Source organism: Camponotus vicinus, unplaced genomic scaffold, assembly GCF_025532165.1.
Source record: "Camponotus vicinus isolate PSW18456_S1 unplaced genomic scaffold, iyCamVici1.0 SCAF_1, whole genome shotgun sequence".
Classification (NCBI taxonomy): domain Eukaryota; kingdom Metazoa; phylum Arthropoda; class Insecta; order Hymenoptera; family Formicidae; genus Camponotus; species Camponotus vicinus.
The window spans coordinates 31,646,724-31,669,190 of record NW_028141945.1 but is presented as its reverse complement, the minus strand read 5'-3'; the positions used below and the strand labels follow the sequence as shown (position 1 = coordinate 31,669,190).

At 36.2% G+C, this 22,467-nt stretch overlaps 4 protein-coding genes and 1 long non-coding RNA gene across 15 annotated transcripts; 2 read left to right on the top strand and 3 right to left on the bottom strand.

Annotated features, from left to right (window-relative positions):
• The first annotated feature begins 194 nt into the window (after window positions 1-194).
• On the top strand, window positions 195-3,008 carry Cpb (F-actin-capping protein subunit beta). Its single transcript, XM_083080515.1, has 4 exons — window positions 195-600; window positions 876-1,087; window positions 1,171-1,543; window positions 1,665-3,008. The coding sequence occupies exons 1-4, from the start codon at window positions 598-600 to the stop codon at window positions 1,896-1,898; spliced, it is 822 nt and encodes a 273-aa protein (XP_082936641.1). The 5' UTR covers window positions 195-597; the 3' UTR covers window positions 1,899-3,008.
• On the bottom strand, window positions 2,985-8,867 carry Eef5 (eukaryotic translation elongation factor 5). Of its 2 annotated transcripts, none has more exons than XM_083080543.1 (4): window positions 8,715-8,867; window positions 7,535-7,827; window positions 7,086-7,220; window positions 2,985-6,391 (listed from the first exon to the last, which is right to left on the bottom strand). In XM_083080543.1, the coding sequence occupies exons 2-4, from the start codon at window positions 7,808-7,810 to the stop codon at window positions 6,320-6,322; spliced, it is 483 nt and encodes a 160-aa protein (XP_082936669.1). In that variant the 5' UTR covers window positions 7,811-7,827; window positions 8,715-8,867; the 3' UTR covers window positions 2,985-6,319. The 2 variants fall into 2 exon arrangements, with proteins under 2 accessions (XP_082936669.1, XP_082936664.1); XM_083080538.1 differs by having other exon boundaries at window positions 8,614-8,719.
• Window positions 7,980-17,999, top strand: LOC145960862 (uncharacterized). 8 transcript variants are annotated; one of them, XR_014435482.1, is made up of 4 exons: window positions 7,980-8,868; window positions 14,173-15,499; window positions 15,828-15,975; window positions 16,133-17,999. It is a non-coding gene; the product is annotated as an uncharacterized LOC145960862 (long non-coding RNA). The 8 variants fall into 8 exon arrangements; XR_014435480.1 differs by having other exon boundaries at window positions 7,980-8,959; XR_014435486.1 differs by lacking the exon at window positions 14,173-15,499 and having other exon boundaries at window positions 8,305-8,959; window positions 16,133-16,913; window positions 17,453-17,999.
• On the bottom strand, window positions 9,575-10,523 carry LOC145960850 (nuclear nucleic acid-binding protein C1D). Of its 2 annotated transcripts, none has more exons than XM_083080546.1 (3): window positions 10,260-10,523; window positions 9,958-10,178; window positions 9,575-9,881 (listed from the first exon to the last, which is right to left on the bottom strand). In XM_083080546.1, the coding sequence occupies exons 2-3, from the start codon at window positions 10,169-10,171 to the stop codon at window positions 9,661-9,663; spliced, it is 435 nt and encodes a 144-aa protein (XP_082936672.1). In that variant the 5' UTR covers window positions 10,172-10,178; window positions 10,260-10,523; the 3' UTR covers window positions 9,575-9,660. The 2 variants fall into 2 exon arrangements, with proteins under 2 accessions (XP_082936672.1, XP_082936676.1); XM_083080550.1 differs by having other exon boundaries at window positions 10,284-10,523.
• LOC145960769 (frizzled-4-like) lies at window positions 11,346-22,367 on the bottom strand. Of its 2 annotated transcripts, none has more exons than XM_083080468.1 (7): window positions 21,577-22,367; window positions 21,040-21,359; window positions 20,519-20,774; window positions 20,177-20,423; window positions 19,693-19,936; window positions 14,697-14,878; window positions 11,346-12,962 (listed from the first exon to the last, which is right to left on the bottom strand). In XM_083080468.1, exons 2-7 carry the CDS (start codon window positions 21,234-21,236, stop codon window positions 12,160-12,162), a joined length of 1,929 nt encoding a protein of 642 aa, XP_082936594.1. In that variant the 5' UTR covers window positions 21,237-21,359; window positions 21,577-22,367; the 3' UTR covers window positions 11,346-12,159. The 2 variants fall into 2 exon arrangements, with proteins under 2 accessions (XP_082936594.1, XP_082936603.1); XM_083080477.1 differs by having other exon boundaries at window positions 11,350-12,962; window positions 20,531-20,774; window positions 21,577-22,365.
• Window positions 22,368-22,467: the final 100 nt, after the last annotated feature.

The window sequence follows — 22,467 nt, the reverse complement described above, 5'->3', positions numbered from 1 at the left end:
TATATATGACATGTATATGAAATTCGTGGTTACGTTCGAAAATTCGACCGTCAACATGGAGTATCATTTGATCGACCAATCAGGATAAAAGGAGCACGAATCTCTCGATCTTGATTGATCGATCAAACTTTATTATACCCGACGAGGAAATTTTCGAACGCAACCCAGTTCGTGCTTTAGTATTTTTTATTACCATAAAGTAAAGGCATAAAGGCACATGATGGATAATTATTCTTGAAAAGCGCCAAAAGGGGAGGCTAAAAAAATTCTCGCATTATCCAAAAAATTCCTCACGCATATATATGTATAAACAACCAATCCGCCCTTATGACAACGTCATAAGAGATTGAGCTTGAACGTCAGTTTGGCTAGCCTGCGACGCGGACAGTTAACCTCGCTCTTTTCGGAGGCAAGAGCCAGCGACGAGCGCGACGAGCCAATCGCTGCTCGCATTAGACACACCCTTTAAATGCTCGTTTCGTTTATTTTCGAGAAGATCCCAGCGAGGTAGTGACTGATAAAAAATACGTTTATCTCATTACGAACATCGTGTAATAGGATTTTCATGTTTGTCGGCCTATAACCAATCGCAGCACTATGGTGAGTGGGAGAGAGAAATATTTATCTCCTTATTTATCTTCTTTTCTTATCGTGCACACTTGTAAATAAGTAATGTTAACAATTATCTACTATTTAACAAATTTTGTCCTTTAATTTTGTCCTTTTCAACATCGTTAATCTCTTCCTCTCACATTATCGTCGTGGATGTAAAAATCATGTCTTCAAAGAGAAATGGGGACACGTACTATTAATGGCGTAATAAATATTTATAAATCGTACTTTTCATCCTTATATCCTTTAATTATATATTCTAGACGGAACAGCAAATGGATTGTGCGTTAGACTTGATGCGAAGACTGCCACCGCAACAAATCGAGAAGAATCTTAGTGACCTAATCGATTTGGTTCCTTCACTATGCGAAGATCTCTTATCTTCGGTAGATCAACCATTGAAAATTGCCAAGGATAAGGAATCTGGCAAAGATTATCTTTTGTGTGATTATAATAGAGATGGAGATTCATACAGGTTTGATCTAAATAAGCTTCTGATCACATGGTAATAGAGAAGAAAAGGTAGTACGCAAATGCATTTTATATATTTCTATGCAGATCTCCCTGGAGCAACACTTATGATCCACCGCTAGAGGATGGCTCGATGCCTTCTGAACGACTGAGGAAACTGGAAATAGATGCCAATCATGCTTTCGATCAATATCGAGAACTCTATTTCGAAGGTGGAGTCTCTTCGGTGTACTTATGGGATCTGGATCACGGATTTGCAGCAGTGATTCTTATCAAGAAAGCTGGCGATGGTTCAAAGAAGATTAAAGGATGTTGGGACTCGATACATGTGGTAGAAGTGCAGGAAAAATCAACTGGCCGCACTGCTCATTATAAACTCACATCGACAGCCATGCTGTGGTTGCAGACCAACAAGCATGGCTCTGGTACAATGAATCTGGGTGGCAGTCTGACACGTCAGGTAAACCTTCAGAGCAGTACATAAAATTGATTTTTTAATTCTTTACTTACTCATATTCCTCTAGTTAATATTTGATTTATATCGAAATAAATAATTGAAAAATTGACACGTATAACAATAGGTAGAACAAGATGCACAGATCAGCGAAACATCACCTCATATCGCGAATATCGGCAGAATGGTGGAAGATATGGAAAACAAGATCCGCAATACACTGAATGAAATCTACTTTGGTAAAACAAAAGATATTGTAAACGGACTGCGATCGGTACAATCTTTGGCTGATCAAAGACAACAGGCTGCGCTCAGGCAGGATCTCGCAGCAGCGTTACAGAGGCGAAACGCTAATAATTGATCCTGTGAACACCAAGAAAGCTTCGATTATGATTGCGAATAAATTTCATGGTATTTATGGATCCTTTAACTTTGCTTCGGATCTTTTGATTTTTCACAGACGTTTTTATATTTTTGGAATCTATAGAATCTTTAGATTCTTAGAAATGCTAAATTTCTTACAACAGTCTTCTGTTTCGTGACGTGTCTTAAAATCTTCTTGGACGTTTAGGAATTTTAAATGCTGCGATCTAGACTTTTTCAAGTCACATAGTATTCAAACTTGCAGAATTCCTGAAATCAAGATCAGTTTATATTATTCAAACGACATTTATTACATTTTGTTACCTAGACACATGGATCAATCACGAACGCGTTGATTAAACCTAAACAGTATGAAATAATTTGTTTAATATGGAATGAAATAGAATTTATTGTAAATATGCGGGAAAGGTGCAACGCGTTTTAGAATGGTAAATTAGATAAAATATGTAAAATGCAAAAGAAAGAGTGAGTTATATAATATTATAGTATAACATTTATTATATAAAAGGAGACCTCAAAAACATTTTTTTTTAGCAATTAGCAAGAATCCCGAGAAAGAAAGAATTTCTTTCAATTTGTTATTTGATAAATATGGAAAGATGGTAATAACATTTTTGTAATGTTTAAAAAATATCGGTATTTCGCTTATATATATATATATATATATATACTGTTTAGGATTAAATTTAAAAGCATGTAATTAAACGCTGGAACTGATATATGTAAAGTTGGAAAAGGAATATCGCATCGCAATTATTGTAAAAAAAAAAAGAAATCTGTCCTCGCAAATGAGAACCTCTTTGAAAACTACACATAGAAATTATAAATTTCTCTTTATTTATATTAATATTGTTTAAATATGAGCGATAAACTTAAAATTTTTGTAACATTTGGATATATTGAAGAAAATATCCCGTTTACATATTTAGAATTAAATTTTAACATAGCTCACACATCCTCCGAGGGATAGTACATAAAACAATTTATTTACGTAAAAATCCAAAAGGAACGATTGCATTTTGCATTTGTTATAATAATAATGAATCCATATATAGTGCGCAAATAAAAGTTTTCAAATTAAATTTTATTCGTTTGTATTAAATATTTTACGAGTACAAAAATCTGTCAGTACCATAGATCCTCGATGTCACAGATCCTTGATATCACGGCGAGGAGGAATAGGGAGAGCATGCGTATGATATATATATTCTGGAATTCCACAGATCTTTGATACTACAAATTCTTGGACTGATGAATTATTAGAATCTCAAAGATCGCCAGTACCACGAATCCTTGCATCTCTAAAACGCTAATTATTAAGAATTCCTACTCTATTTCGATCCTTGAAATTTCTGAATTTTTGGTACGCACGAGATAATGTCGACATATTAAAGACTCTTGGTACTACGAATCCTTAAAATTTGTGTAAACGACTGCGCAATCATACATTTCAAGAATTTCGCATATTCTATGATCCATGGGAGTGCGCTTAGATTATTTTTCGTAATAAGGAGGCACAAAAATAACAAATAGAATTTATAAGTACGTAAAACAAGGAGAAGAAAAGCATTTTTGACGTTAGTGCCTTTTTTACACTTTTGAATTACATCACCCTCCCAATTACCCATATAAATTATTCTATTATTACATATATTAACTTAATGAGATGTAATTTAACATTTTTTTTGCAAATTTTGAATGATGGCAGTGTGCGGGCGAGTCAGTCTAAGAAAGGACTGAAAAAGAAAAGACATCACCACACATCGTTCTTCTGTGTGAATATTTCCACTATTTCTATACTATTTTTTTTTAATTGATTCCTTCTCTTTCGGTTATAGAGTTAACAATCGAAAGAATTATGAACCTGGTCCAACATAGCACACATAGATTACAGACGCTGATTTATTTTTCATATTAATTAATTATTCGATATTTTGTTTATTTCGATTATAATAGATAAGTTTTCGATTTTAATGTCGTCGCCAAAATATCAAAGTCATCAAGGAAGGCGCGTTACTTCGGGTTCCCTTTCATAATAAACGATATATAGTTTTAATAAAAAGGGATATATAAGAGAATAATAATTATTAGATATACATCGGAATTTACATGCATATATATCTGACGATTTGGGGTCTTCGTATCCATTTGTTAAATAAAGGAACTTTATTAAATGTTTGAAGGACATTTAATATTCACTAGGAACATATTTGAAACCATAATCCTAACATATTAACACAAAGATTAGAGATGTAGAAAAAAATTCTTGCAACAAGTATTATAAGCAATCTGAATGTTTTCACATGAAAAAAATTAAAAATTTAAAGATTCAGAATCCTACTTTATTAAATGGAGATTTTACAAATAAAAAAAATAGAATGCGAATATTGCGAGGACACCAAATCGAACAAGTTCCAAATCACAAAATTTTTCTATGGGAGGAAGAAAAAAACGTATACCTTCCAATGATAACTGTGATTATACTCTTGTAGTTAATTATCTGCTTATAATTATTTCTAATCATTCAGACTGCACCATCGGAACAATTTTTTTTTATACAAACGATGACACGAGATGGAAAGGATCTAAGGGAAAGATTCTTTACGCACATTTGCAAGTTCACACAAGAATCTTCCACTCACAATTTTCTCTTTGCTAATTATATCTGTTTTAGTGTTACATCATCTAATTAAGAGATTAAATAATTATCTTGTCGAGTGAAAGTGGCTCGTGTAACCTGTTCTGAAAAATGTTTATTAAAACGAAATATTACAACAAAATGTAATAGTCTGAGCATTCATAAGCCAATTACAGTCTCTGAATATGACGCGATATCGCATTGCGCCGCTCTGGCCATATCAAAGCATATGAAATTATCTTGCATGTTCTCGACGTTCTTGGATTTAAAGGTCTATATATATTGTATCTCAATATCCCCATAAATATTATAACTTTGAGCTTTTATTGTTGATTAAATTCTTATATATATTTCTAGAGTTCCGAAATTATCCTTTCCATCACAAGATCTCTACATTTTTCAATCTTTCAATAAGAAGTATCAACGTCTTTCCATAGCAAGTTTCTTGATATAAGAAAACTTTAATAACTTTCAAATCTTAAATCTCCAATTTCGAAATCCATAACTATCGGGCATTTTAAATGCCGATCTGTTTCAAAAAAATTTCTCGTTCAAAAATTAAAGATTAGAATGTGATTTTTTTTTAGATTTCGAAATTCTCGAATTTCCATTAAGTATCAAAAGTTTTAAATAGTCATCGTTTGAGCCCATAAAAACTTTTAACTTTCGGAAAATAAAATATGAGATTTTTAAATCCTTCCACAGACTTTTACAAAAGCACAAGCATCAAAATTTTTTAAATTTTGTGCAATTAGATTGTATTAGACCTAAAAATCTCGAGAACTCGAGTTCTTTCACAGGAAAAAAAAAAAAGAAAAAAAGAAAAAATCTTGTAGAGCATTACATGTGTATAAATTCTTTATAGCGAAACGCGCCAGTCTTGTCTATAATTATGAATCGATCATCAGGAAAGATGCTTGAAGTGAGCTGCTTTGTGTCGGGCATTGCCAGCATCCCATGAAAAATTGTTCCGCGCGCGCGCATTAAAGACTCTAGAGTCCTTTTTCCACGACCTCTTCGTATTGGTCTCCAACAATTTTTTCTCTCTCTCTTTCTCTCTCTCATTTTCTCATATACTCTCTCATTCACACATATAAGTGTAATAAGTTACAAAGCTGTTGTAAATAATTTCTTTCTCTATTCTTTAAAAAAAAAAAAAAATATATATATATATATGTCCAGGATGTGTGTCAAGGCTTTCTCAATTTTTATTTTTCAATCAACTTCTGCTGAAAAGTTGTCGCCACTTTCTTGTATCATAACAAACAACGCGTGTAGATGTGTAAGTATATGTGTAAATGTCAGTATGTGTATATATGTGCGCACGCATATATGCCGTTTATATGTGTTATCTGTATGTTGTGTGTATATGTGTGTAAATGTATAGAACCGAGTGTACGTATATGCAGTTGTCGCTTTCCCGGATTTGTTCATTTAAATATTGTTGAATAATAATTAAGTAAGCAAATGTTACTTTGATAAAAGTCGCTGTTCACATTAGCGCGTTGCTGTTGTTAGGAATTGCTAGCCCGTTTCATTTGCTTATATTTCTCTTTCTCTCTCTCACTCTCTCGCTCACGCTTTCTTTCTCCTTTTTCTCTTTCGCTCTTCCACTCTCTTCATCATCTTCCTATAGATTTGTTATTGTTGTTTATCCTGTTTGACCAATGGTAAAGGTATCAATTGATTGGCTAAGCGGGTGGTTTTTGCTCGAATGTATATTGGGCTTTTTGTCGTCGTAATTGTCGGGCTGAACACAATTATTTGTCGAGGGAGGTGTTGTTTTTGACGGCGATTACTACCTCTTCACCACATGCCTTGAGTACAGTGCACTAGAAAATACAATATAAATTTACATATCCAATAAAGAATCATATACTTTTAATATGGCTTTTTTAAAGTTTTAGTGAAATAAAAAAGTAACTTTCTCTTAACAGCATTTTTTTACATAATATATATCAAAATACTAATCTATATCTAATATAAATATATATTGGATATATCTATATCATATATATATTAAGACTAAAACATTTTAAAAATTAGGCAAATATTTGTGGATAAACATGAAACTGTAATTAATTGACATAATAATTATTAATATTATAATTATATATATATTATAATATATTATATAATATAATATATAATATAATATATTATTATAATTATATATATATTATAATATATATATTATAATAGAAATTGAAATATATAAATCAGATTTTATTTTTTAACATTATAAGATACTTCATGAACACAATGTATTTGGAGATATCTATTCGTAACAGATATTGCCAATAATATTATATAATTTATGATTATATTTAATAAATTATTTTCTAACAATTAAAAATACATAACTTGCAAACATTTTAAATTCAAGCAAGTTATTCACCTCTCTGATGAATCTTTTATGGAATCCTATACAAGTTTTTATACAATTCAACAATGTTCCAAATTACATTTTAAGTAATGTTAGTAACAAGTATAAAACATGCATATATCATACGAAAATATACTTACAAGTAATTCTTTTCCAGATTCATAATCAGCACGTAGCTGTGTTCCCAAGTCGCCATCAGGTATCTTGAGATCTTCGCGCAGTTCTCCATTATCAGCCATCAGACAAAGGTAGCCATCGTCAGATATATCTGTAAGCTGCCACAAAACAATCATAATGTCTTTACATTATCTGTTTTACAAATATAACTCAAATTTTAAAATAGAATATTTGATTGAAACTTAAATCTGTTTTCAGCAGATAATTAAAATTAATTATTTAAAATTGTTAAAATAACAAAAAAATAGAAAAAAAAATATTAAAGCATATTTATATAAATGTGAGATATAAGAAGCAATAAAAATTTGTTGATTAATTGTTTCAAGACTAGATATAGAATAAAAGTATAAGAAAATAAACTTGAATTTAACAGACATTTTTATATTTAGTTTGGTACAAAAGATTGTCTTACCTGATAATCTTCCCGCTTAACAAATGGTACATCCATATTGTGTGTAGATGGACAGATATCCTCATATTTCTTGGAGGTAAATATGTCGATACCTACTAAATGAACCTTGGCGTGACCATGCTTGCCAGTTTTAGAAGTTGACATTTCTACAATCTTGCAGGGACGTGACTTTAACATGACAAAACCATTTTTGCGCAGTGCTGAACACTGCATAGGATACGTCACTGAGGCTCCTGAGTCTCCAGTCTCAAAGTGAGTATCCTCGATGTCAGCCATAGTTATTTTATAGGTATCTGCATATAAAACAAAAATTTTAATTAAGCTCCGTATCAGTTTCCTCAAAGATTCATAATTCTTCCACTCTCTCCCCCCTCCCCTAAAATCGATGCTGCCAAGAAGCTTGTGGCAGTTTTTAAAGTAATTCGCGCTGTCGCTAATGACAGTAACGATAATTAATTTTAACAATTATATTTGCCGCTTTCAACAATACGATTCCACAGCCGTATCAGTCGATTAATATCCGGGAATGTATTTTTCGTGCTGGTGTTAGTTACGCAAAAGGAAAGAAAAAAACAACCGGAAAAGCTACATTTTGACGTGACAATATTTTCGTCCTTAATATCCAAGATATATCCTCCGCGTAATCTAACGCCGCAACGATCTCATCTGCATTGTTAGCAGGCCATGCATGAATCATCGGAATTCGAACGGTCGAACGATGTATGGTTACACCCGGGCGAGCAGCGTGACCACGTGGCGCGTCGTCGCGAAAAGATTCGCGAGAGGTGCCGAGAGGCGGATCGAGAGCGCGACTAACCAAAGACGTCTCGCGCGACGAGATCGCGAGTTTCGGCGGCGAGTCCGGCTCGCGTCGAGGCGGCCCCGTGACAGGCGTCGCGACGCCCTCGGAGCCGCCTTTCGATCGCGCGGCGGCGCGTCTCGCGCGACGGACAGAAATCGCGGCGAGCGGACGATCGAGCAGGCGAGGGCGAACGAGCCACATTGGCAACGCGAGCCGATCATCACTTCGGCCGGGTTAAGGATCGGTCCTGGCGCTTCGTGGCTGCGTGGATACAAACCGGCCCGGCAATCACCCGCGTATCGTCAATGTTCCGCCGCTCGCACGTACAATTAGCACCATTAGTCGAAGCCGAAAGCGAGAACGGCTCGGGATACTCACATGTGATCAAAATGGATCTAACCAGAAGGTCGTGTTGCGCCTGCGCGCCACGGGATCGTATTAGGGGTTCACAACATTGACTGCACGGATGCTCTCGCCGGTCTCTCGGTCATTGTGACCGCCATCTTCCGGTGACGTACGACGTTACGTTGAGGTTTGTGACTCGCTATTGGCTGCTGCCACTTCCGTCCGTGTCATAGATTTGTAAAACTCGTAGAGACGAGGTTCCTCCGGGTTCGGATCGGGTAAGTCGTGTCTAGGTATTCGCGAATCATGTTTGATGGTTCTGAGAAGAATTATCAACAATATCGTCACCTTGAACAGGTGAAATAAATGTTACGTTCGGATAATTTTATATTTCGTTTTTATGGATCGACCGGCTGTCAATCAGCTGTCATTTTTATCAGACTATTTATTATAAAAATGCTGTATCATCTCAGAACCATAAACAAATAAAATATATAGAGAGCTATCGACATTGATAAAAGGGGAGATAGATATAAACGGGGTGCATTGAAATGCGATATTCGGCTTTTTTTAGATAGATTTGGCTATAGACTTGTATTGGATAAGTTCTAAATTTCAATAAGAAACATAGGAGGATGTGATCTTTGTTATTACATTACATAATAATTCGATATAGGATAGTTTTTTTCACAATAGAAAGATAAATATAAATACAAAGGCTAATAATTATACATATATCGCGAATTAAAAATCTGATTTAAACAATCTAGCTCTTGTAAACTTGTTTGACAAATATTAATTTTAATCTTTCTTAAATAAATTGTAATATTGTGGCATGATCAAGATATTAATTATAACAAAATTTCTCAAACTGTTTAAAAATAATATAATGATAATGTTTACACTTTATATTTCACAAACATATAATGTACATATACATTATGCGTACAATGTGCAAAAAATATAAAAAAACTTATATTTATGTAGGTAATAAATCTTTAGAATTTTCAGTTTCTTTCTCTTTGCTCTCAATCTCTTTTTGCTTTGATTCCCACAAACTGTTTCTCACAAATCTCATGGCAGCATCCTTGTTGATGCGTGGCATAAGTGTATTTCTATCATTGATTTGTTTTGCTCGCATCATTGCTTTCTTTAACCTCTCATTCTCTGATCTGATTCGATGCTTCGACGGATCAATTCCTGTAAAATTTAATGGTTAATATTAATGTAAACTCAATACTTTCCTTATGCTTTAGAAATTACAATTTTTTAGCACCTTTAGCTCTTAAGTACATCCAAAATAAACTATTGAGACTATAAGATAACAGTAAGTTATATTTAATCTTATTGACGTTGGACAGTTTTTCGTACAACGAAGGATCGCTAATCGATTCCACGACATCCTGGATTTTGAAAGCTGCTTCGCTGAACTGTTGTAATCTAGCCATTACATCTGTGTCATGTGAAAGTTCCTCAAAATCAGGATCCATATCTTCTCTGCGAATTTGTTAATAAAAAATATTCAAATCTTTCTTTTTACGAATAATATCACTTGTCAAGAAATATTTTCCTCTTTACATCACGATTATGATTACACATAACCTCAAATTTTATATCTTAATAATCTCCGCTTGTTTCTACTATAATGAATATAACAAATTTCTCTTCTTCTTCCTTTTTGATATAAATATCCGTCTCTTTCCGAGCACAATTATTTACATCATTTGTAATAGTATCAATTCGAACTTTTGACACACATACACATACACACATCCAACTAGCTCGTGCAATGGGCCTGTTCTTTTTAGCTGCACTGCTGCACTAGTACAATTAGTTAGAGCGAAAGAAAGTATGTTTGTCTCTTTCCAACTTATTGCACTAGTGCAGCAGAGCAGCTAAAAAGAACAGATCCAATAATTGTAGCGTGCTTTCTTTTTAGCGCATGCGCAATGCAATAGTATAAATACAGTGACGTAATGCACTATAGTTTTAAATTGTATTATGGCCGTGTTCCGAAATTACTGCCAGTACTGCAAATTTTATAGTGCACGTTACGTATATTATATATTTTCAGTGCTGGCAGTAAACTGGCAGCAATTTCGGAACACGGCCTATATTTCAAATTACGTATTTCACTCATACAAATTACATTAAATTATATTAATTATTTGATTAATATACTTTTAATTTATTTTCCAAAAATTTCTGTAGTTTTTAAAAAAAATTTCATAAAAGCACTTTATTAAATATCATGTTTCTTTTGATGCGCATGCGCGAAAAAGGCAGTTCATCTATTAACATTGTGCTCATGTCATAATATTCGGAGGTACTTCGTCATCTAGATATTCTTCTTACTTCATGCGCGTTAGAATTGCAACGTGCAAATCTGGCAATTTGATAGAAATATTCTTGCAATATATAATGCATAAAATAATATTTAACAAATAATGAGTTATATATACAATATCGGATTCAATAAAAAAATTATTTTGAATTTTCTTTTTAATCAATAGTCATAATAAATATGTTGTACTTAACTTGGAATTTTCATATTCAAAAATGAAGATACACAGATGTATGTGTAATATGAGCTCTCGGTTTTCTTAAGGTAGATGTGAGAAGGGAGGAAGAATTTATAGATATTTTATATAATTATTTTATAAGAAGAAAAATATATATACACACATTTTTTTATAAAATATCTATATTACATATTTTGTATTAGCGACTAATCTGAATAATTCTGTCGTTATCACTCGAAATTGTTCATTTTTTTTTCCCATATAATACCAAATAATTTCAAGGTAGGAAAAAGATTATATTAATATAATTCTGGACACGAAATAGAATTTAATTTTCTAAAAATGAATTTTAAAGATCGCACCGTGTCGAAAATTATGCATCACAGAATCAAAGCGCGATCGATTTACACGATGTATTATAGCGAGACTTATGGATTATGCGCGATGCTTTATATACATATGCGTTTACATGATCACGGCGTTGCACGTGTAGGGAAGGAAAATAAACGCATTCTTCTCTTCCGACGACTATTCTTCGAGGTTTAAATTTAGCATTCATCGTCCCCTCGTTGTCGAATATTACAGCAAATAAATTCAATGACGTATCTAGAAGACGCACCATTTACAGTAATTTAATAATGTAAACTATTTTCTAATAAATTTACAGAATTATGATAAAGACTCGTCACACAGTTCTATCTTAAGAGGAAGAGAAATGTCATTAAATTTACATTATGAACGTGAAATGAATATAATGCATTAATGAAAAATTATGAAATGAACAATACGATAAAAATCTTAAATTAGAACGGATGATTTTACATGCACATGAAAAATTGGCAGGCAAAGGATACATTACGCTCGTATCGCTTCTACATATTATATAAAAGACTAAATACATATTTAAGGCACTTTGTAATTAAAAACGAGCTACATCGCGTAATTGCGATTGTCATTCAGACTTGTGTCTCGCTGCCGGAATGATGTTTTCGATGTTTCCGATACTTTTTATAGTTTCTATGTGGCATCTGCGAATTTGTTATTGCGTGTTGATGTAACAAAGGATGTTGCGGTGGCGTCAAATGACTGAGATGATGAATCTGATGAGGTACGGGACTAGCGGTGCCGGCGCTATAACAATGCACAACAGGCACCGGATGGCATTTGTGCGGTGGCTGTTTGCAGTGCGACAGTTTGCGGCATATGCTGGTTATTTCCGGCCACCAGATCCACGCGGAGGCCATGACGCCGGCGCCAAGAGTTAGTACCAGTCGCAGTATGAATAATTGCAATACAGGTCGAGTGGGCACACGCGGTGCCGTGGATGGTTCCGGTGCTCGGAGCCACATCTCCCTGCCCCACCATTCGTAAAAAGTTATACTGACGAGGCAGATTATCAGAACGGCATAAAGGCAACTGAAAATGCCGACGCGGATCAGCAGCTGCTTTTGTCGCCGATGGATCTCGGCCGGCGACAATTTACCGGACATCTCGCGCTGCTGACGCATCAGCGGATTCGTATGGGACGTTGTTAACGCCGTTAAAACTGCTGTCGTCGTCGTAGATGCCGCCGCCGCAGTTGTCGCCGACGATGATGATGCCGATGTCAACGTCTGCGTCACTATCGGACGTCGTGGCAGTGTCAATGATGCTAAACCCACCAACAGAAATGTTATGCCGAATGATAGATAAATGAATTGCGGAGCTAGCACTAGTACAAGTAGAGAGTGCGTATTTTGCTGGCCAACGAAGCAATTTGCTGCAACAGAAAAAGAATATTTTGTGAACACAAACAATTTTTTAAGACATTTGTATGTTCGTAAAGTATTGCCTCATTTTAAGAGAAAGGATCGTTTTCTCCATTTATGAAAGTGGAGCTATTTACCGGGTGAGAACTAGCTCCACCATTTATTTGTGAAGTTTTGCTTTTTGTCAGAAAAATAATCAATAATATAATATTCTATTATGAATAACCGAATATAAGTAAAATTTACAGTTTAGTCTATTTGAATTTTTTGGGACATTTCCTTGATAAAGTAATTCAAAAACTAATTTACAAAATGCAGATCGAGGGATGATGAGAGAATCTCTGATTAAAATCTCTGCATGCGAAGTTTCGAGTCTTAAAGTAGCCTCTTGGTCCTATTGGCGGACAGTGACAAGTTGCAGGGCAAGTTTGAAAGTATTTGCATTGAATGTCGCCTGCTAGGAAAAAGAGAGATAGAGAAACAGAGACAAGATCTGGACTAACCGGGTTTGTTCCTTTATGTGCATGCAACTTTCTCGAAATTTGCCGTCAGAAAATTGACTCGATTTGACACATGAGAGTATGCAAATTCGACAGCGAATATTACGCCGACAGATTCATAGATATTATGTATTTCTGCGTATTATCATCGTAAAGAAATGTCTACATATTTTTGCGTGTCTAATAATTTATCATATGAAAATATGCTCTCTGATACATCTCGCAATAGAAATTTGGATATCTGTAAAATAACGTATTAACGAGAGCATGCGTAAAGAATTTCGGTCCTGCTTCTCACATACTGGGAAAATTTTTATTTTGCACAGAGAATGTACAGCGGAATCCGACATACTGACAAGTGGAACACATCGCTGACATTCTTTCCGCGATCCACGAATTAACCGCGACTCGATCCAATTTCATTTCTTTCCCTACGATTGAAAGCTAATTAAGATACGATAAAGATATTAGACGCTAAAAATTGTGTGCGAAATTTTAATAAATGTAAAATATTTAGAAAAATGCCAATTAACTTCAACTTCATAATTAATTTCAACATAATTAACATTAAAATTCACTGTATATTTACTTATATATGTTATGACAATATAAGTTTCCAATATAAGTTTCCAATATAATTTTCCTTGCATTCAAAAATAAGTATAACGCTTGTAAAAGTAATCGAAGGTTGGATACGTAGACAGGTATTACTATGTTGCAGACTGGTCGTTTAATTCAAAGATGCTAATCTCGCCGGTCGCCCTCGAGCATAACTTATCGAGAACATAAACACGAGAGAGCGGCACGTATTAGCATAAAATAGCCTCAGCTGGACTTGAAGCTCGAATTAAGATAAATGGAGAGGAGATGACAAAGACATATAAAGATAGATGTACAGATAGGCAGAGTGAAGACGAGAAAAAAACAATTATCAGAGACTGACAAGAATTTGCGCTGATGAATCGAGAATCTTGTGAGGATCCAACTACGCCAATGGCGCAACCTCATAAAACAAACGGTATAACGAGGCGTGGCCGTAAAATCCTCCGGGCACTCTTCTTAGAGACTGACCAACGTGCTATTGGCGAATGCTAGGTTCTAGCTCAATAATTTAAAAATCTGTTAAATTATTAGGATGGACGAAAGTTGGGAAAGGTAAAAGTTTGAAAAAAATATACTTGATTGATTTACAATTTCGTAGCATCTTCAATCTTATGTGGAATTAAAGAATGCAATAATACCTACCGGTCAACTCGTCGGCATCGACATCTCTTGTAACCAGTACAGCAATAGTGTGCGTGGCGGGCAGGCCCCAAGCCAAAACAGCAGCGATGGTTGAGAATCCTTGCCCTAAACTATCCTCCTTGCCGGTCGTCTTCGTCCACTTTCTGGCCATTATGCACCACCAAGCGCATATCACGACCCACCTGCGGCCAAAATCGTATCGAATAACACGGAGAAATTTCAAATCATTTGCAGGAACAATTCGTTAAATTATCCTACAATTTCGAAAATTAAAATACAATGTGTATCAAAAGAGGATAAATTAAAGGATAAAAAAAGAATTATGAAAGATGCAAAGAGACGAAAAATTTTGGTCGATAGATGCGAAGACTTCTCCGGAGGCTTCTTCGAGTCGATTATACGATCCTGCGAGAGAACTTACTACAGCTCTCCGTAGAATAAAAGAAGAAAGAATGCAAGAGAGGTTGAGAAAGGGATACGGTAGAATAAGCACGAGAGCGAGATGGAATGACCCGAGGCAGTCGACCGAGCGAGTGTTTGCGCCTCGTTTGACCTGTTCGCGCTGCTTTTCGATCTTGTCGAAGACTCGCGTGATTAATTAGTCGGCTTTTCACCGCAACTGCTCTTTCTTCCTTTCTTTTTCTCGACAGACTGGTTGCTGGAAGAAACGGATTATAAGCCGGCACGGCGCAGTTGCACGTGCATGTATACGACACTATGTACGAGGAGAAGAGGCATTCTTTCTGTCTCACACGCGACCAGCACACACCGCTGAACCATTGTTCATTCCAGCCTCCGAAAAGGTTCTCAGCGAATAAATGAATAATTCGTTGTCCTCAAACATTTTTATCGCATAGATATCTACGCAAAAAATAAAATAAAAATCAGATTGCGATTTATCGCGCAAAATGTGCTATTCCTGTATCACTCGTAACATAATCTATCATCACTATTGAAATAATATAGTGATAATAGATACGATACCTAGTTAGCAATAGCATTTGAGAATTTGACGTTAATCAATAATCGACATGATACTAATTTTAATTAAAGATATTAAAATCTAAAAAATATGTGACATATATATAAATTAAATATTTATTTATAAGAAACATATTGTTTATTTTTTAGATTTTTTCTCATGGGATGTACCGAAAACCAGTATCTCGTAAGGCGAGTCAACCTTCTCGAGTGTTTGCTGCCGCTAGTATTTACCGAGTGGACAACGGTAGCCATGTCTCTTCGCGCGGATCTACAACATTTACAGACCCACCAACAGGTAGTTGGTCTCACACCTTTACCATATCTGAAAACGTTTAATAGTTAGTTTTTTTTAATAATATTTTTTACATATCTAAAAACGTGTAATAGTTAGTCTTTTTTAATAATATTTTTTATTAATATATTTTTAAATAATGCTATTTTTTTCTTTCAAGACATAATTACTCTCTTATAAAGAAGACGAGAAATGCTTTGAACGTTGAGTTTAATGTATCTATCAGAGATCCCTCACAAAATGAGAACAATAAAGAAGCCGTGAAACTGTGAGTCGGACAGGATTAATGCGAAGAGATTCGGCAGAGATTCGGTAATTCCCTTTTAACTTATCGTGTTGGAAAAGCAAAAACTCGCCCAACGAATTCCGATCGTGCTGTGATGAATGGAGCGACGCGATGCACACGCGCGATGCGCGACTTTTTGCATTTGTGGAACGTTGATAAAAAAGGAAAGGGAGAAGAAATGATTAACACTTTGCGAGGTGCGATCGCTTTGCAAACTACCGAATACCGATGAATACCGAATCGAATACAAGTTTAGATTTATTTTGAGAAATTTGCTTGCAGAAAAGAAATTAAATACACAGGGAAAAAGAGACAGACAGACAGACAGACACACAGATAGAAGGTATGTCTGTCAGAAGAGGAAAAGGAGTGAAATTGCTTTATGTTTCTCGCCTAGCGACATCGATCCACACGGGCATAGTTAATGCGATTGCAAGGAATAACGAGCTTAATCTCATCAGAGTACCTACACGTAATAAGACCGATTAGTCGTGGCATGAGATATCTCTCCCTCCTCGTAATTGTTGGTACGCACGGTTGGGTGGTCGACCACTCGCACAGTTTCCGTGCAACTCGGACGCTCTGAGCCAAGCGATGGAAGAGAAAGAGGAGAGAGACTACCTAACGACTCGCTAACTAACAAAACAAACAAGAGGTAGCTAGTACCCCTCTCATCTCATCTCGCTGATTATATACCCTGCGGGGACCTCTATACACGACGGTACCTCCTTTCGCATTCCTCCCTGTTTTCACCCTTTTTTCTCTCTTTCTCTTTTCGCTTCATCTTTTTTTCATGACGAATTCGGAAAAATTGAGCGCAGTGTCGATGCATCGCATGAAAGAGTCTGTTTATGCACGCAAACTTATGCCCATCGCGAGATCCATGTGCGGGACCGACTCGCGTGAGCGATTACGAAAGATTCTTGAATCTCTTTGATGATAAACCAGAGCCGCTCTCTGAGCTCTTTGTATAAACGTAACAATAGAATACAAATAAGTTCGACCAGTCGTTAAAATTACAAAGTATTCCTTATAATCACTATATGTGCTCCTCGAACTACATTGTTATTCTAATTAGACAAATCTTCCGAGTGTCATGTCAGCTCCATAATTAGTATCATGTTTATATATTTTAATCTTGTATATCAACATTATATTATATTTATATTATGTATATATAAATGATGGACAAAGCTCTCTCTGGGATCACTGGATGCACTGGATAATGCCAGCGGCTTGTTATCGGGACTTCGACGGCTCCACCATTCCCGAAGAGCTCTTATCTTGGATAAATTATCGAGGAATTCTCGGATCCGGATCCTTAAGCTTTAAGGCCCGGCTGGGCATTGAGAGAGAGATGATGGATCAGCTCTTTCCTCGAGCCCCTCTTTCGACTTGTCCTTTTTCCCCTCGTTCCTGAGACGGCCGTCAAACTGTTAGGGTATCGGGGAAAGAGAGGGAGGGGGAAGGGGAGAACGAAGAAGGAAGAGAAAAAAGAGAAACGGAAACGAAACTGCCGGACTACCTATTACCATGAAGCCCGTACGATCCTCTTTGTCAATGGCGTAGCAACGTCAATTACCGGTTCGATTCTTTGGAGATAGAAGGCTCTAACGAGAATTGTAGAACGTCATTTACATATTAACAATTTTACAGATAAATCTGTATCGACTTTTCAGGAAAAAATATAGACATAAATTATGCATACATAGAAATAAAATTACGCAAAAGTCACTTTTAATTTGCTAATAAATTATTCTAAAATAAAAGCAGAGTTTACAAGGTCGAGTTACGTTTCTATTCTCTAGTGAGTAGCGTGTAATTTCGACTTTAAAATCGTCCTTTTTCATGTAAACTTGTTATAAGTTACAAAGAAGGGTAGTAGAAAGCGAGACAGGACAATGCATGGCGGGGGTTGCAAGGTCCTTACGGGTCCATTGCTTCGTGTCCGTAGGGCGCGATGTTTATCGGCTCTTTCGATGTAAATTATGGCCATACGCTATACGACCAGTTTGCTACAGCTATACAAAAGTATTCGGGTCCAGGGCCGAACCTTTACGATAGATGCTAACTGTATTGATTCTTTCATTCTTTCAAATATAAGAGTTGTAAAGTGAAAAATCTACAAATTTAAAAATTGGAAAATGCGAAACTGTATTCAACTGGATTCAAAATCAACAAAATTTATACATATAAAAGGAAATCTCCAAAATCTTGGTATTTATAGATGAATTTTTTATGTTCAAATATTCACATAAATTCAAGGATTCATTCGACGAGACGATCGAATTTCGCGAAACTCATTTGCATACACAATCTCAACCACAAATTGCATCCATGCATTGTGAATCATCTTGCTCTTTGCTTGGTCCGAGAAGCATCGCTTTGTTCACCTCCCATCCCAACCCCCGTTTCTCTCACTCTCTCTTTCTCTCTCTTTCTCTCTCTCTTGTTCTGCTTTTCTCGCGCCTTCTTTCTCCGTCTCGAAGCAGCTTGCTTTCTCTAAGATGGAATGCCATTGACTCCATGCATATCTGGCAACAAGGTTCCTCTCGACCCACCTCATATATCGGGTGACCCTCATTTATTTCGAAAATCAAAAGGTAGCCGAAGGTAAAAAAAGATCAAAAGAAACAAAAATTTCACAAGGTATATAAAACGAAGAATTTAAAAATCATAAATGCCAATAACACGTAGACATAACGAAAAATTTAAAGATCTTCGAATTGGATTTACAAATACCGATGATTCGATGAAAATGAAATAAAGGAGGAGTCATCTACAATCATTTACAAAGCTTTTTTGTACAAATACTTGAATTTTAAATCCTTTGCATTATAAAATTTTATCATGTTTAAGCCAAAAATATACATGTATATCGCATTACTTTCTGTAAGATGTATCGAGATCTTTATCGATCTGTAAATCTGACGAAGCAGAAATCTATTTTACATAACGCGATAGTAATGGATTATCGAAGCAAACACGGTTAGACGATTTTTTACTTATACCACCCGTTAGACGAGTTAAGATGAGCCTCTCAGCATAAACGGGATGAGATGGGATGGGACGAGATGGGAGTCAGAGGCTCGTTAGCGGCACGAGGGGAGTCAACACTGTTGCCAGATTGTTATCCCTACCTCGGACGATGCAGTCTCGCCGCAGCGAGGCGAGAGTGCAACAAGGCGCTCCGAAACAACCGACAACTTCGAAACGCGTTACACGGGTATCCTTCGGTTCTCACATCTGTACGTAATTAAAATTGAGCAATAGAAGAGCCTGCCAAAATTCCTTCTTCAATTGAAACGTCAAAAAAATAAACGAATACGTTATTTATAGATATAACGAATTAAAATAATAAAAGATAATTGTTATTCAAAACAATAGTCTATAGTTGTTATTTTAAAGAATGTAAAACAAATATAAAGACTTACCAAACAGTCGCAGCATTTCCAAAGTAATAAAGCAACAGAAAAACAACGGCACAATAAGGATTAGCTAAACCGTCTTGCGTGAGGTACTGTTGTTGCTGTTGCTGTTGGGCCAGGACAATTTGCTCCTGCGGATGCAGCGGAATCGCGGACGTGCAGGCGACGTTCAATCGGCCAGCGGCCAATCGGATCACATAACCGATTGCGACTATCGTATGACAGATCGTCAAGAAGACTATTGCACGATCTGCAAGCAGATGTTATTTTTATTATAAGATAATACTAAATCAAATCTTCAACTCGATAATGAAAAAACGACGATCTTGAAAAAACGACATTCAAAGAATCGATTAAGATATTGCAAATAGTATTGTGCGAAATTTTCAAGAATTTCGAAGTTAAAAAACTCAGAATTCAAGCGTTAAAACGAAAAGAATAATTTATCATTTAACGTGAAAATGTTTCTATTTCGGAAGAAAATTCCTACCTGCGGCAGTGGTTAGTACAGGCTGTTTGCGCGGTTTTAGAAGTATCAAGATAGCTATCACGATGGAGATGAGGCAAATCGTCGTGAATACAACCATCCAGGCCTCTGTAAGCCCCTTGTCCTTTTGGGACCACAGAATGTCCGCGTCGCAAGCGGCGGCACATCTTCCGGAGCGATTCAGAAAGATGTACAATCCAGATTTAGCGTACCAGGAACAGCCCCAGGGTCCATTACTAGCGCTCACCGCCTGAAGAGACGAATAAAAATCATATTTAAGTACAGATAATAGTTGGACAATTGCCACACAACAATTTTGCATATATATAATCGATTAAAGTATACATCGTTAAATACTTGGATAGGATTAGCTGGCCCAGGCTCGCCCGGTCCTTCCATGCACATGTGTTGGTGATTGTTTTCCGGTGGAAACTTGGAACAATTTAATGCAGCAGGCCAAGGGAAGCCGAATCCCTGAAGCACCGGAAAGCAACGGGCTCGTACTTGCTCGCATAGACCTCGACAAGGTCCAATGGGTGCGGGCACCTTTTCGGTGCACATCGGTGCATAAACCGAACACAGAAATAGATGCAACTGCGCGCTGCAATAAATTATATATATTATTGATCTTGTATAGATATAAATGCAATATCGTTAAAATCCAAAAAACAATATAAAGAAATATACTTTATCATGTTTCTCATGTTCAAAATTTATATTTATTAGATTTCTTTATGACGTTTAGTTGTTTTTGCATGCGAAAAATTTACATATGACGTTACATTTAGATTTATCTATTGTAGACGCTAAATATTGTTACTATACAAATCATATATGAAACTATCATATATGAAACAGGCGTTTACCTGCATCCGTATTGAATAAGCGGGCTAAACGTTTGTAAGGTAAAATCGGCGTCGCCTTGAATTTCGTGACCGACTAGATTCGGCATGACAGTGACGTTGTAGCCGAGGCCGCGACACATCTCGATTCTGATCGGCTCGCAGGCGCCGTGCGCGCACCATATTGCACGCACTAATATCAACAACAATATCCAATACATTTTCCGTTCTTAAAATTACAATCGTAAGGGCTACTTCGAATTTTGCGTCATATATGCCACCCACCGCCGATCGATAGACATATCGAGGTATCGGTTACGCATCATGCAAAGATTTTGAGACCTCTGAAAAAATACAAAATAAGAATGATAAATCTTATAAATATGTTTGATGAAATTTCGCTCAATAAACGGTCACTTTAATTGAAATTTGATAAGAAAGAATTCATACGATGTATGAAAATTTAGTAGAAAAATGTATGGAGAAAAAAATATATTTAAAAAGATACGAAATGTAAATTGAAAGTTGAAATTTAATTAAGAGACATACGGAGAGACGTGCCTTCTAAATTAATGAAGATTTAACTCTGCCCTCTTCATTGAACCGGAACTTCTTCCTTTTCTTAATTACGGTCCTGTCACAGCCCCATTTAAAGAGCTGTCAAATCCGAGCTTGATTTAACGAATACTTTAATTAACTTGTTTGTGCATTAAACGAGATTAATTGGCTTCTTTCTCCAGTACAGATTCGACCTTGATTTCAACTTAATCAAGATTCAACGGCCAGACAACCAGATCTCTCGACATGATAACTTAATTTCACTCTGTCCTCCGCGATATAAATTGCACTTGATGTATAATTTGTTGTTTGTACTATCAATTTACGTGATCATAATAATCTATTAAATAATAAATTTTGCTTTAACCGCTCCGAAACAGATTTCGTCTCCCCAGAAACGATACAAGTTTTTACAGATTACTCGCGTGAACGCACACGTACGCACGCGTGCACGTACGCACGCACGGACGCGTGCACATACGCACGTAGTAATCAAAGTAATAAAATCAGTCACAATTCAACGTGACACGTGACAAGGATTTGATGCGTTCAAAACGAGCGCGGGAGCGCAGCTTCAGCTCCAACGCAGTGAATCACAAAGACAGACGCCGCATAATCGGTCGTGTTCCCGGGCACAAACGCTGCGCACTGTCTCCTTTAAACGCGCATCATCACCGATCGCAAAAGACGATTGCACGTGCTACCATAATCCCCCGGGCAAATCATCGCGAATGATAATTAATCAGACTGACTTGCACACGACCTTCCTCGTCGAAGGTTACCGTACGACTGAACGCTTACCCACGATCGCGCCCCGTCTGCTTATCCCCTCCTCCTTTGTTTGTCTCTACAGGGTCTTCTGGTTTCTCTCGCCCGTCAGGATTTCCGTCCCGC

Bases quoted from the DNA above. Each gene is read 5' to 3' on its own strand.
- LOC145960769 (XM_083080468.1), bottom strand. From the start codon at position 21,236: ATGTATTGGATATTGTTGTTGATATTAGTGCGTGCAATATGGTGCGCG. The intron at 20,424-20,518 runs GTATACTTTAAT...TCGTCTCTTCAG, and splicing joins CTATCCAAGTATTTAACGAT to GCGGTGAGCGCTAGTAATGG. The intron at 12,963-14,696 runs GTAGGTATTATT...TTTCTGTTGCAG, and splicing joins CGATGCCGACGAGTTGACCG to CAAATTGCTTCGTTGGCCAG.
- Cpb (XM_083080515.1), top strand. The intron at 1,088-1,170 runs GTTTGATCTAAA...ATTTCTATGCAG, and splicing joins AGAGATGGAGATTCATACAG to ATCTCCCTGGAGCAACACTT. The intron at 1,544-1,664 runs GTAAACCTTCAG...GTATAACAATAG, and splicing joins GTGGCAGTCTGACACGTCAG to GTAGAACAAGATGCACAGAT.
- LOC145960850 (XM_083080546.1), bottom strand. From the start codon at position 10,171: ATGGATCCTGATTTTGAGGAACTTTCACATGACACAGATGTAATGGCT. The intron at 9,882-9,957 runs GTGCTAAAAAAT...TAAATTTTACAG, and splicing joins GATGTACTTAAGAGCTAAAG to GAATTGATCCGTCGAAGCAT.
- Eef5 (XM_083080543.1), bottom strand. From the start codon at position 7,810: ATGGCTGACATCGAGGATACTCACTTTGAGACTGGAGACTCAGGAGCC. The intron at 7,221-7,534 runs GTAAGACAATCT...GTTTTGTGGCAG, and splicing joins TTAAGCGGGAAGATTATCAG to CTTACAGATATATCTGACGA. The intron at 6,392-7,085 runs GTAAGTATATTT...TGTATTTTCTAG, and splicing joins AATCTGGAAAAGAATTACTT to TGCACTGTACTCAAGGCATG.